The following is a 14799-nucleotide window of genomic DNA, read 5'->3' as shown; positions in this document are numbered from 1 at the left end:
CATGGACTTCATTTCTCTTCACATTCCTCCCCTTGAGCTCCGGCCTATTCTGATGCTGATTGGGCCTATGATCCCATCGATTGCCGCTCCACTACTGATTATTGTTTCTTACTTTGAGTTATTTAAAAAAAAAAAAAAAAAAAAATCTTGGCATAGTAAAAAATAGTCTATTGTTGGTAGATCCGGTGTAGAGGCTAAGTATTTTGTGCTTGTTGATACTACATTTGAACTTCATGGTTATGTTGGCTTTTGTCCGATATGGGTACCACTGAGTTTTCTAGTTCTCCCCCTTATTCTAACACTTTCCCTTTGATTTGGTCTTTTTCATCATTTGTTCCGGCTCAAAAGCTTAAGCTGGCAGGAAATGATTAATTTTATCATTTAATTAAAAATAATTGGAATATCTATATTATCCATTACTTGTCTTCCACGTTCAAGTTGTTGCACTCGACCCTTCATGCCCAATCTCTGGTACAACCTTGGTATGATATCCCAAAGTATTAAAGGGATTTGGACCTATAAATGTTGATGGATTAATTAGAGAAATGAACAAGAATTTTGGTGGCTTCTTCCATGAAAAAACAAATAGAAATATAAAATTATAAACTTAGGATTGATCATTTTATTCAACGAAAGCATTATTAAAAAAAACAAAAAAAAAAAAAACCCGTTACATGATTCCAACATCATAAAATCTTACGTACCTCAACTGAACAACCCTAAAAGGTTAAAAAGTCAAATATAAGAATTCATCAAATTAAATGCTGCTCTTAATCCTAATATTTATCCCTCAAGGGATTTTGGGGGCTCTAACTATAGACATGGAAGGAAGGGTACTGATGACCCATACCCGTATTTGGATCATCTCTAGTTCAAGTGAATTGAAGAGGAGCTGATCAATATAAATATGAGAGCAAAATTGTTTAAAAAAATATAAAAAGACAACTTTGTCCTCGTGTTTGTACTGACGGGCTCATCTCCAATTCACTTGAATCGGAGAAGACCCTTGTCCCCCATACCCACCCAAGAGAAGATAAAGTCAATTTCTGGTTTCTTATAATATATAGTTTATGGGTACAATAATTTTAATTTATATTAATATGGACCGTTAGAGGATCAGGTAATTTTTTGCTTTGACCCTCCGATCCTCTTGCAAATAATTTGGCGGGAAGAGTTAGTTTGTTATGAATGTCGGTTAGATTAATGCAAAAACTCACTCCGTCTCCCTCCTCTCCTACTCCTCTGGAATTGTTTACTTATTCCATTCTCACAATTAAACATCCATTTTAAACTCCTCCACTTACCCAGAAAGAAAGAAAGAGATTTTTCAAGAAAGCGAAAAAACAAAGCCATGCCCAACTACCCATCTCTCCTCTTCCTCCTTACCATACTCGCCATCATCAACCCCATAAGAATCAGCTCAGCTTCAGCACAACCTCCGACCACCACCACTCCCTCAGCACCACCTCCGTCTCAGCCGCCTCCATTGCCAACACCCCCACCATCTCCTTCACCAGCTCCCCCCTTTCCATTCCCAACACCGCCACTGCCACCACCACCGCCACCACCACAGCCACCACCATCTCTTCCACCACCAACACCTCATCCGCTGCCGCTCCAACAAGTGAACAACATAATCGACGCACTGATTGGAGCAGGGGACTTCACGAATTGGGCGAACATCATCTCAATGATCAACCCGGTAACTCTCCCAATGAGCGCGACCCTCTTCATCCCTCAGGGGGAGTCCCTGAACCGCACTCCCAACATGGACCCCTTCCTCGTACCCTACCACATAGTCCCTCAGCGTCTCTCTTTCTCCGACCTTCGGCTCCTCAACACCAACACCCGCCTCCCTACTCTCCTACCGGGAAAGTCCATCCTCATCACCAACACCTCTGCCTCCAACTTCACCCTCGACGACTCTCCAATCACCCAACCAGACGTCTACAGCACCACTGCCTTGGCAGTACACGCCATTGCATTCCTTCTTGACTACGCTCTTTACGGCGATGGATTTCCGCAACCGGAGGTGGTTACACCCGCGCCGGCATCACCCTTGGCGCCAGGACCACCAATCACTTTCTCATCATCAAATGCTGCGCGCTTGTGTACCGAGTTTCCATATCTTCTCTTGATTGTTTGTGCGCTTCTTTCGACATTCAAGACGAGCCAGAGTCAAAGCCTTAGATGAGTTTCTTTGTCAATCATCTCTGCAATATTTCTGCTTCTATGGTGGGTTGTTTCTAAATTTGCAATGAGGTCTGCTCTGTTCATGCACATGAATGAATGAATATGTGTTCTTTCTCATGAATTCAAGTAATATGTGTCCTTTTTCTCTCTTTTGATCATTTCTTTATGATTTCCGAATGCTGCCCTCAAATTATCAACATTAAGTTCACCTGGATGGGTCTGAATAATTCCCTAATTCTTTTTGGAATTGTAAATTCAACTGGATCTATCTCACTACTACATCTATGTATAAGTTGTCTGGGTTTGTATAATTGATTTTCTAATAATTTGCAGCTAAAACTTAATTTATCTAACTATTTACCCTTTTCAACTTTTGGGCTCTCATAATCTCATTCACAAATCACAATCCCGTGGAACTGCCAACCAACTACATTTTGACTCTTACTAACTATTTAAAAGCATCAAGGTTCTCTTAAATTATTTCTCCGAATTTGAGAGAATTCGGACATGTGATTGTGAGAGATTACTTATAGGACCTATCTGACCAAATAAAAATTGGGTTGTCCAACCACTTATCTGGTCAAGTAAGTCCTATACGTCGTTTACCACAATCATCTGTCCAAATTCTCTCAAATTTGAACAAATAATTTGAGAAGATCTCGATCTGTCCTTGCATGTAAAAAATTTTTGACTGCTGTCTCACAAGACATTTTTGCAACTAAATCTATAAAATTCGAAGCATTTTTTTTAGCAGCGTTTTCCTTGCAAAAAAGCCGCTAAATTAAGACATACGGAAAAGCCGTCGTTTCCTTTTTACTTATCGATGCAAATCTTCACTCCCTATTTTTTCCGTCACGTTCCCTAACCAACACAGATGCCTTATTGGAACAATGGTACAATAAGGCATGTGTTTAAAGGTTGGGTTTTTGCAATTAGCGTTTCATTGTTTAAAGAGCTACGTCATTGTCAAATCGGTTTTGGGTGCTCTCTGAATTGGGTCAATGGTGTTCCAATCTAAAGAATTAGGATTATGGTTAAAGCTTGATATTTTGTAACTGCATGCAGAGAGAGAGAGAGAGAGAGAGAGAGAGAGAGAGAGAGAGATAGAGACTTGAGATAATCCATGGGAAGAAATCAGAAAAAACTGGTTGTACAACTGAAAGTACAAACAGAAAAGGAGACATGCTTCACTTCCTTCCCCGTCCAACTCCAATTGAGAATTTGCAAAGGAGTTGGATGGGGGTGGAAAAGAATCATTTCTCGAATGGTAAATGAAACACTTAATTAAATCATACATCATTGTATATTTGGTGTACGAGAGAGTACAGAACACCATCACCAAACAAGAGAAGAGTAGGTACTTATGCTTCCTAGAAATTATATGATGAGTCATGTTGAAACGAATTGTAATTTGGTGTCATTTCACCTCACAGTGATCAGTTTCAGAGACATTTGTATTGTATACAAATCCCTATATAGAAATCAATGGCAGTTAGAAAATGATAATATAGTTAAACCTAAACCGTATCAGCGTATACAGTGAGCGGACGCGCATTTCAAAAACGCCGGTAAAATTTCCTAAACAGCAGCCTTATTTGCGAATCATCAAATGAAGACTCTACATCCACTGGACATATTTGTCCAGGATTTTGTCTTCCCCTTTTATGGATCTTTGATAGAAAGAATAGGGCCTATTCGACTAAATAGAATAAGAAGCTACCTTGAATGAAAAAGAATGATGGGACCTATTTCTTTTCCTTGTTTATTATCTACAGGATTTCTGGATCTCCTCTATCAATGATGTGAATGCCATTCTCCATTCTGCATTTTGTGACTCACTGCAGAATACCCGATGCATTATTCTTAACTCTTCTGGACTTGCCTTTTTTAACAGTCCTCGTAGTAACTTTACCTCTTCATCCATTGGCTCATCACCTCTCCCTTCAGATGGATTATCCTGCTCCTGCTTTGTCAAATTGATATCAAAATCTTTGTCCTCTGTGTCTCCTATAGAGCAACTCAATCTGCATGAGTACTTATTATGGACATCAATATTCTTGTCCAAAGTCACAGTTGTTGTATGCTTGTGATTCCAGTACTCCGTGCATTGATGATGGCGATCAAGAGCCTCGATAGCCTGACACCAATTTAGACAGAACCACCAGAACATAGAATTCATAAGTTAAACTACAGCAGATGCATGTCACAGCAAGATGAAAATCAATCTGTCGTCTGCATGCACATATGGACAAATAAATCGATGCATAACAAAATCAAAGTGCATACATTTATTTGCAAATGTGTGTTAGCGTTTTTTTCTTTTTTCTTTCTTATTTTTTAAATTCTGGGTGTGGTGTGCATACATTTGCAAATTTAACATGCTAGCAAGAATCACACTATCAAACAAGCCAAACAACAATTATCAATGCTTAAAATAGAAATTAACCAGAAAAGCCGGGAAAAAGCATTAAGCTTTTTTACCAAAATCCATCTTTTTGATACTGGTTTAGGTTCAATGTCTACAATTAGGGCCATATATCAAGGTTTTGTAATTTAGTTCAAACTTAAGTATGTTCTGCCAAAAACAAATAATAATCTTAAAAGGTGAAAAAAATAAAATAAAAGCATAGTTGTTAATGCATAATTACTCAGAGAAGTTCATGTATCTTTCAGACAAATAAAGGTTTTGCAAGGAGTATGATAATTCAGTTGGTTCATTTGCTTGACTGAAGTATTTCTAAGTTTGGAAATAAATCAAGAAGTTAAAGCAAGAAGGCAAGCCATGTAGGATGGACAAGATAATCTGGTCCAACTAATTCACAATATAAATCCCCCGTCTTTTAGCTTTGCCAAAATAGAAATGTAATCCAAATTTTTCAGAGTCAGGGATTCAGTTTTGTCCCATAAACAGGAAGAATAAATGCAGTTAAGGATGAATGAACGTAGCTTTACCTGAATAATGGGTGGAGAGACAAACCCAAACATTTCAAGCCCATTAACACTTTGCAAAGCATGCAAAGAGGGCAGTCCTCGCTCGCCTATGCTGCCGTGTCTTATAATTTCTTGGTTTAGTCTCTGAAGCACCATTTCCCAACACTTGTCTGCTGAGACATTTGTGAAAGTCTCACATGGAAATTCTTCTAAAGTAACCTGGAAGTTATTCAAAAGTAAGGAAAAATATATACAGAAAAAAATAATGAAAAGTTACAAATTTTTATTGGGGTTGTAACAAAGTTTTGTCCTCGTTACTTTAAAGTGTGTTTCTACTAAAATGTTTCATTAGTGAATCACAAGTTAATGCAAGTCCCTAAAATAGAAAAGAAAGTCATGGTTCTCACACCACCTGACATCTAAATGTGTACAAGAATGCGTCATTCACGTGTAGATTTTGTCATATTTGCAGTATAGACTCATCTGTTGCAATTTCCAAATATAAGTCTTTGGAATTATTTTTCTAAATTTTCATGCTGATCAATCTAATTACAACAAGAAGAGCAAGGCACGATTTTGGGTTTGGCTGGAAGAAAGCTAAACTAACTACAACAGTAGCACATCCATCCAGATGAGTCAAGCTTGAACAAAACTGTAAATTTATCTAGGCCCAGGGCTAGCTCTAACATTGAGGAAGTGTTGATTGTGAGCTTAAGTTGGGAGCTCTGGTTCCATAGATATGTGAACCCATCCAAATCTGGTGACATGTAAATAGAAAAGAGATTATGAGGGAGGACGGACTATGACCTTTGTGTAAAAGCTTTCATATGAATCAACCCCAACACATGAATATATTGTTAGAATATTAATTAAATAATTAAATTCACCATTTCTTACAAGCTTAAGTTTTTGGAACAACTGGTGATTTAATATAGTACCAGAGCAGAGATCATGAGTTCGAACCTGTTACCCTAATTTACCTCTTATTTCAATTAAATATTTCACATATTGGACCTCACTTATTAAGGGAGAGTTTTAACCCACACGTAAAGGGGAATGTTAGAATATTAGTTACGATTAAATTCACTATTTTCTATAAGGTTAGAGTTGCACAACTCTCGCACAACTTTTGCACAACTCTAACTATTTTTTTTTTTTTTTATGATCAACCATTGGATTTGTTTTTCTACATGTGGGCCCTAAATATTCAATGGTTGATCTTAAAAGAAAAAAAAAATTAAAAAAAAATTGTTAGAGTTGTGTAAAAGTTGTGCAAGAAACATTACTCATAAGGTTAAGCTTTGGGACAGCTGGTGATTTAACATATATGTTACTCACCATCATGCTAAAACCCTACTCAACTGGCATAACATATTTAAATACATAATGAAAAGGAGAAAAGATACACCTTAAAAAGTGGCCCGAGAAGGCCAGCATCAAGTACTTCTGACATGTAACTACAAATTTTTGTTGGATTAAGCACGCTAAAAAACTTAACACGGCTTCTAAATCCTGCACAAGTTAACCCAAATTGAGAACAAAGCAATTGAATCCTCCTTTAAATAAAATAACAAATAGAAGGTATTTTAAAAGACCCAACAAATATTTGTGATCAGCATACCTTTTGGAAATATGGCCTGCTTACTGCACCAAAGCTTTCCAAACATGACAGTCCCAAAATTTATTGGTTCAACACAAAGATCCAACTTTCGTGTTGGATAAATGCCATCCTCTGTGGATATCTTTACATCTGAGGTATCCAACATTTCTGTTTCCAACGAGCTGTCTGATGATATTTTAGAATGTGGATGCAAAGACAAAAGATCAACCCCAAACAACTTGTTACCATCATTTGAACAAGTATGCTCAAGATCTCTCAAATACAAAGGATAATCTTTGTTTAGAAGGACATGTGAGATTGATAAATTACAGTTGCTATCCCGTTGCATTAGATCTGGTTCTCTTGCTGTATCTGAACTATGAACATTTTGTTGTATACAGTTTGACATACATGTCTCCTCCACATTTGACATGACCTTGCTATCAAAGCAATCAGATATAGGTAGCAATCCACTTTCATCTTCACCACACAGAACGTTGAGATCCAGATCAATACAGCAATCCTGCCCCACCGTACCTTCATTGTTCATCACTAAATTTTCATCATTTATGATTGCATTATGACTATCTATACTGATGTGAGATGTGCTTAAACAAAATGATGCATGCTGGGAGCCTGACTGGATAACTTCCGAAGAAACATGACTATATGAAGTGCAAGGCACATTCATGTTCAACTTCTCCTCAGTTTCCAGGTAACAAGGACTTTCCCTTTGATCAGGAGACTTGGTTCCATATGTGTCACTTTCATCATCTAGCTTAGCTACACGAAAAACCTTGTCATTAGCAGAAACCAATCCTGAATCATCTGATGTCCATACTTTAATTGCATCCACTCCTCCTTCCAATGCTTCAACCAGTGTATTTAACTCATTCATAGTGTAGCGCAGAAGGACAAATCTATTGTCAATTTCACATGAACAAAATTGGTTGGCATGTTTAAGACATGAAAATTGATCAGGAGAGCACTGGCAGCCGGCAGCGGATAAGTGTAAGTCATAGAAGCAAAATAAACATTCTCTCTCTTTTCTCCAATCAAAGTCCCTTTCCATCTTTTGCAACTTCAAAGCACTTGGAAGACTATCTGTTCTTTCCTTTTCCATTCCTACCCTTGTCTGTCAATGGTAGTAATGAGTAAAAAAAGAAATTTAGTTCTCTAAATGGCACATGAACATGTGGATAATTATTCAATTATATATATATATATATATATATATATATATATATATAGAGAGAGAGAGAGAGAGAGAGAGAGAGAGAGAGAGAGAGGCAGTAATTCACCTTAACTACATTGGTAAGTACCCCATCTTTTCCGCAAAGACCTTTCCATCTCAAATTTCTTGGAGTTTCCTTTACAAGAATGGATAGCTCCCAAAGGGCCTGTACAGCTTCCAGAGCAGACCCTAATAACAATTTGTCATGAGAAATTGATGTCTTGCGAGGCTGCTCACTATAAAGCTCTACTGCATTCTGGCCATGTACTAACCAATCAACAGGGGCCACATTCACGGCCTCTGCACAGTTGAAGCCACAATTAAATCCAGAGTGGTATGCCCTCGGAAAGGTAAGAACAAATTCACCGGAATGCTGAACAGCTCGATATACTGGTACACCCTCAGATTTTAGAACTGAAGGAGATAGCTGAGTAACCTGTCCCAAGACAAAAATTAAAATCCTAATGCCGGAAATATGCACATAAAAATGTATAAGCAATGTAGAAACAAATAGGATGTAGAAGCCATAATGTCCTTGTGGAGATCAGGACAGACGTGTGATAAGGGAGTGCTTGAAACTGACTCACATGAGTAGTTGGAGATGGCCGGTCAAATGATAAACACAATACAGGAACGAAAAAGATAAAAGGAAATGAAGGTCCAATAAAATTACTTAATAAGAGTCATTGATTCAGACATTTTCATTAGACTCCACACAACTTTTCATTAAGCTCCACGTCATTTACCATATATATATATATAGCTTGTAGGGGCCTTATTTCCTATCTTTTATTAGTATACCAGATACCCGTCGACCTAAGAGGTGCATCAACAGGTGCCTAGCAAGAACAACACATTGCTTACTCACAAAATGTCTTCACATTTCTTCATTACTTAAGAGTATTTAGGATAAGCTTTATCTGTAATCACTCTGGGGTTTCGCCATCATCATCCATCAAACATTACATAATTGATAACATGACACAGTGAAAAATCAACTAGGAAACAAATTAACCACATATAACAATTCTCTAACTGTTTTCTAACCAGATATGCATTTGACGAAACTGAATTGAGGAATAATTATTTAAGCCAATAACAACTAATCAAGTTCAAAGATATCATCTTACCAGTTCATCAAGCAAATCTGGCTGTTCTTTAAATAAATCAGGTAAATGCTTTTTCATTGCATCTTCCAAAGTGCAAGCGTGGCTTCCAGGTACTCCATACCATATTTTTGGATCACCCCAGTGTAGATAGTTTAGTGAATAGAGGTGGTGGTCCTCAACATGCTGTTCCAAATCACAAGGAAAAAACAAACAAGGTTAAACTCTAATGAGAAGAAAAGTTACGAAAAATATTGATCACAGCTTGTAATAAAATCATAATGATCAAATATTTGACTGAATGCAGAAAGCATCCTTTTACTTTAGTTTTTGTTGCATACCATAAACAGCCAAAAGTATTTAACATATATATATCTTTTCACCTCACTATCCTAACAGGAGATATATGTTTCCGAAGTAATATATCAAATTAACAGCTCCCTTCAGAAGTGTAACATGGAACAAATTAGGATTAATACAAACAGTTCAACCTTTCTCTTATGTTGCAACCTGACCAACACATAAATGGTTCTGAAACTAAAAAAACAAAGAGGCTGAATTTTTCGAGGCTTCTTTCAGAGCAAAAGCTGCTTCCCTTCAGCAAGGAGATGGTGATGGCCATTCCCAATCAAGAATCAGTGGGCAGCAACAGCACTTGAAAGGGGAAAAACAGAAAGAGTGCTAATGCAATGTTGAAACAGCCAAAGGTTTTCTCATCGGAGCCTAGTTTCTTTCCCAACCCGGAGGGATTGATGCAGGGGCATCAAAGAAAGGAGGAAACTCCCCCCACCCCCCCCCCCCCCCCCCCCCCCAGTCTATTTTATCCAATCTATTAGGTATCTCAAGACCAGTATTTTACTATTATGTCATGCTTATATATTATTATGTTTTAGCATTTTAGAAAGGTCATGTGACTAGCATGTGACTTTTAATGAAGTTGGATGTTAAGATTTATTTGTTCTATGAAAGATGGAGATATAGGATTCCAGAGTTGCTAAAAGGCATCAATAGTCTATTTTGAGTCATTGTAGGCAGCCTTTTATTCTCTAATATATGAAATTTCAGATCTTCATTCTTAGACTCTTTGAAGCCTAGAAATTGATCCTTTCTTGTTCAAATTTCAATCTTATCTCTTCTTTGCTATAAAGATTATTGCTGGAATTTCTTCTTAAACCCTTTGTAAGGGTCAATTTGCTTGAAATGTGGCATCTTTGGCCGGCTCATTTCAGATCTACTTTAGATCTAAGTTCTCTTTGCTGCATCAGAAATCTAGTGCATAGCGACAGTAAATCACAAATTCTGCAAACATTTGAAACCATGCTGAAGCTCGGACATGTAAACTATACTTTCTATATAAGCAAAAACTTCAATTCAGTGGTTTTCTTTTCTGAATAAGTTGAATTTAGTGTATTGTTTCCCAGTCCAACTTCCATAAAGTAGAAATCTGTCCTACGCCAAAAGGTCACTAAATCTGCCGTTTATCACCTTCCCAAGATGTAAAGAGTCTATGAAAAGCACTGTGTTAATTTTTCCATGTATAACTATATCAAAAAACACATTCAAAAAACAAATTACAACAGGCTAGTAAATAACACATCAGTAACCACAACTATACAGGCGAAAACTTTCAACATCTGTTATTAGGTTTTATATAACTCATTAATTCATGTAGAAATTCAATAAAGGGTTTATTACTTATCAAAAAAAAAAAAAAAAGAATTCAATAAGGGGTTCCCTTGACCTACCCAACAGAAAGAAGAAAAGCACATCCCAACATAGAGCCATGGCACTAGAACTCCCGAGATATCACTTCCTTCAAAACATAGTACAGAACCTGGCAGGCGTGGTAAGTTATTCAGATTCCAACCCGACATCGCATACTGATTTGCGTCACTTTCAGTTAACATGGACGATGCCTTAGGAAACCCACTTCCAAATGCTCCTGTTTCCAAGTCAGCTCCATAGGATACCTGCAACATGACAGAACAAAGATAAACACCTCTTGCATAAATAGACAGACAAATTTGAAATATTAAAGTGACAAAGCGATAAGGATACTCTAAATCCATACCTCAACCTCATCTGTTGGTTGCTCAACTATCCGCCAGTATTCGCCTTCAACATCCTCCACAGAGGGCTCCCATCTTTTTTTCTGTTCATTTTCGCTGGAGTTTAAGTCCTCTTTAGCAACCTTTGTTCCAAAATAGCACTCCTTAAAATAATCAGCATATGTTTGAAAATCTGCAAGCGTGAAGTCTGATCCTGAATGAAACCCAAACTTCTCATCAGTCTCAGAAGCAACATTAGCGTCTGAACCAGAATCAGTACGTCTCCTGCTTGTTCCCATTCTTGAGTGCTTCCTTCTTTTTCGCTTCCGTCCCCTGCTTTTCTTTCTCATGGGTTCCCTATTTTGAAGCAAGTCAACTTGCTGGATACGAGTAGAAAATTTAGCATGTTCCCATATGTCTTTCTCTTTAAGAGGACAGGGTGGAATCCACGAAGATGGAGGAACAATCCGACATATGCCATATGATATAGCCTTTGGGCGTATTTTTTCTATGTAACCAAGCGTATCTTCAAACTCCTAATGAAAGGTGAATCACATGAAAATAAATAACTAAAGTAATACTACCAACAAAGACAAATTAATGACATATTTAAAAAATAAAAAAAATTAAAAATTAAAAATTAAAAAAAAAAAAAAAAAAAAAAAAAAAAAAAAGGTTCCAAAATGATAGAGCAATATTTGCTGACAGGAGAATACCTCAATAGTTGGATGAAATACAGGTGCTTCATCAATGATAGGCCTGCATGCTTCAGCTGGATCCCATTTAACTGATTCCTGCAACATACCAAAGAAGGACATACTTATGTAAGCATCATGAAACGGCAGGAGAAAGCTAAGGGGGGCATTTAAATAACCCACTGTAAGTGGATAAGTCCACTCTGCTTTGGAAGGCATTTCAAATTAATTATGTTTTATGAAAGATGACATTGGTTTTATAATTTGAACTCTCGTATAGGCTAAGCTAAGATTTCAAGTAAATGTAAATTCTTCCAATGGTATTAACCATTTATAAAAGTAACTCAGAAATTCCAGAAATGGCTTCTTACTACAAAGTGACAATATGCTTTCAAATTCCATGGAAAAAACAAAAAAAGCCACATCATATTTCACTGTAAACCCAAACACTCCTTTATGATATTGTCTTAGTTTAATACCACAAAAGTTACAATGGATGGAGCTTGGTAGCTAAAGTTGTCAACTCCAAGCCATTAATATTTTTTAAGCTTCATAATCTATCAATTGCCACCACACACCAAACTGGCTCAACATTTCAAATCCTCTGAACTGTTAGACTTCGAGGACTGCCTGATACTGAGTCAAGTGTATTGTCACTTTTTTGGGTGTGTTTAGAATATTGATCCCACAAAAACTCTCCTATAAAACTAACTATAAGGTAATTACGTTCAAGAAAACACAGTGAAATATATGACAGTGGCATCATTCTGTTATAGCTTTTCCATTTCATCAGGCTTTAAAGACCGTACATAAATGCATGTGGTGAAAAAAAAAATGATGAAAGGCATGAGACATCAAACAGCCAGATATGGCAGAACCACACATACAAGACGTATAAAAGTGGAATGTAGTATGGCGAAAATGTATGGAAGGCAAATGAGAAACAATTTCAAAGTGGTGGAAATGGAGAAAAGAATTCATTGATCCAAACTCATACAAGAACAAAAAGGAAATGAACAAATGCACAAATTGTGTACAACATAATATAACAGCCTCCTTGGTCCTTATCAATCAGGTTCCTTTTCCAAACTAGTCAAGAACTATAATACAATTGTGTAATTTTTCAACAGTGAAAGTTAATACACATGTCCTAGCATCTCAAGGACTATATCCAATATCTTCTATTCATACAATACTACACCCTAGACCTAACAATGTTTGCTTTCCAAAACCTCTGGCTTCCGTTCACTAAATTAAATACCCAATCTCCCTTTCCATCTTCCCCAGATCATTTGCAAGTAGAAAACTAATATAGCGTCCTTGAATACATGGGGATGAATAAACATGTAGGCTTAATTTGCAATACAATTGTCAAATACAAAGTAATTTATGTATTGGTAAGGAAGCGTGGTGCACCAAAACTGTATTTGGCAGATAATCTCCTGTATTAAACCTAATAAGATTTTGAAAAAATTTCCATATCTAGCATCAAATTACTTTCCTATTTTCTAACTTTCTCTCTTAAATGCATACGTTTTACAACTCATGACTCCTACATAACCTAGGTGAAAATGTTTCGCCTTCACCCCGTACCACCTTGATAAAAGTTCCAGGATCATCAAAATAAATACACACTGAATCACCAAAGATCTAATGAACATTTTTGTGAAGGAACCCATGACAAAATATCATACTCCTCAAGACCCAGGTTTAGATTACTATATGCAGTTACCAGAATAACATATATTACAGCTAAACACAACATCTTTATGCCAATGTAATGCAGTAAATTTATGATAGATAGAAACAACGATCAGATTTGCAATGTGTTAAGGGTCAATCATAAGAGAGATAATAAAAGATATGAACAAAATGAAAACATAAAAATCTTCCGATCATGTAAGATGGATGAATAAAACAGATATATTGGATACGCCGGTCCAATTCAATAGAAGGGAATAAGAAATTTAACCTCTTTGATATGAGATTCTGCTAGCAATTTGAACTGCTCCATTGGCTAAAAAAAGGTAAACCCTAATTTACCAAGGGAAACCTGCAAAATAAACTCTTTTTAATGACCTACCCAAATCAATACAGAAGCCATTAATCAGGAACAAATCCCAGAAACAGTTTCTATTTTCTTGATAACCAACACACTAAAAAATTTGATACTTTAGCTAGAGAGAAAGAAGGCTATCAAATATATATATACCAAATTCTAAGAGTTCCAACAGCACTCCCCAAAAGCAGGTTGTTTCTACTATCTGAATCAAGCAAACTTAACCCACAAAAGATCCCATAACCAAAAAAAAATAAGGCATTCAATAAATTGCAAATTCAAAACCCATCCCCCTGCAATTATGAAAATATTAATTCTACAACCAAAAAAAAAGGTGGGGGGGGGGGGGGGGGGGGGGAATTTCTAGTCAAATCTGGTTTTTCTAATTAAAGAAAAAGAATTGACTTAGTAAACAATTAATTTGGAAAAAATAAAAAATAAAAACAATTAGTGGAGTAATGAGAATGAGAGCAGGTGAGAGCGAAACACAGAGTTTGGGAAGACCTAAGAATAAAATAATAAAAACATGAACAGTGAAGAAAAGATAAAAGAAGGCAAGAGGTTTTAGGGGTGGGGTAGGTTACCTTAACAAGGGCTAAGATTAGAGGTGGAAGGACGTGTAAATTGCATCGTTTTTAATTTAGTTAATTATAGTGGGTATTTTTTTAATTTAAAAAAGTTGATTTCTATTTGGGAGTTTTAACTAAAATAAACAAGAAGAGAAAACAACATTAAAGTAGGAAAGGAGGAAGTTGGATCTAAATGTAATGGTAATAGGAGAGAGAAACAATGACGGTTAATATGGAGAGAGAGAGATAGAGAGAGTCAACATGAACAACGCCCACAACAAAAGAAACGCACGCAGTTTTAACGGAATCCAAACCAACCACAAACGTACTACTCTCTCTCTCTCTCTCTCTCACGCGCATCATT

The 14799-nt window shown here is 36.6% G+C and overlaps 2 protein-coding genes across 2 annotated transcripts; one reads left to right on the top strand and one right to left on the bottom strand.

The window, feature by feature from the left end:
- Window positions 1-1351: 1351 nt before the first annotated feature.
- LOC133869040 (FAS1 domain-containing protein SELMODRAFT_448915-like) lies at window positions 1352-2194 on the top strand. The gene has a single exon (XM_062306018.1). The coding sequence runs from the start codon at window positions 1352-1354 to the stop codon at window positions 2192-2194; it is 843 nt and encodes a 280-aa protein (XP_062162002.1).
- A 1135-nt stretch (window positions 2195-3329) lies between these two features.
- Window positions 3330-14192, bottom strand: LOC133868339 (lysine-specific demethylase JMJ18-like). The gene is made up of 11 exons (XM_062305193.1): window positions 14020-14192; window positions 13780-13860; window positions 11829-11906; window positions 11136-11648; window positions 10810-11034; window positions 9089-9250; window positions 8026-8394; window positions 6746-7859; window positions 6533-6636; window positions 5146-5343; window positions 3330-4330 (listed from the first exon to the last, which is right to left on the bottom strand). The coding sequence occupies exons 2-11, from the start codon at window positions 13819-13821 to the stop codon at window positions 3959-3961; spliced, it is 3177 nt and encodes a 1058-aa protein (XP_062161177.1). The 5' UTR covers window positions 13822-13860; window positions 14020-14192; the 3' UTR covers window positions 3330-3958.
- Between the last annotated feature and the right edge of the window lie 607 nt (window positions 14193-14799).

Source organism: Alnus glutinosa, chromosome 5 (assembly GCF_958979055.1).
Source record: "Alnus glutinosa chromosome 5, dhAlnGlut1.1, whole genome shotgun sequence".
Taxonomy (NCBI): domain Eukaryota; kingdom Viridiplantae; phylum Streptophyta; class Magnoliopsida; order Fagales; family Betulaceae; genus Alnus; species Alnus glutinosa.
The sequence above is the reverse complement of the archived record's forward strand: the minus strand, read 5'-3'. Positions and strand labels throughout refer to the sequence as shown.

Excerpts from the sequence above, each read along its gene's own strand:
- LOC133868339 (XM_062305193.1), bottom strand. The coding sequence starts at position 13,821 with ATGGAGCAGTTCAAATTGCTAGCAGAATCTCATATCAAAGAG. Across the intron at positions 11,907-13,779 it reads CAGAATCTCATATCAAAGAG|GAATCAGTTAAATGGGATCC; the intron begins GTTAAATTTCTT and ends GGTATGTTGCAG. Across the intron at positions 9,251-10,809 it reads GCTTTTCTTCTTTCTGTTGG|CATGTTGAGGACCACCACCT; the intron begins GTAGGTCAAGGG and ends GATTTGGAACAG.
- LOC133869040 (XM_062306018.1), top strand. The coding sequence starts at position 1,352 with ATGCCCAACTACCCATCTCTCCTCTTCCTCCTTACCATACTCGCCATC.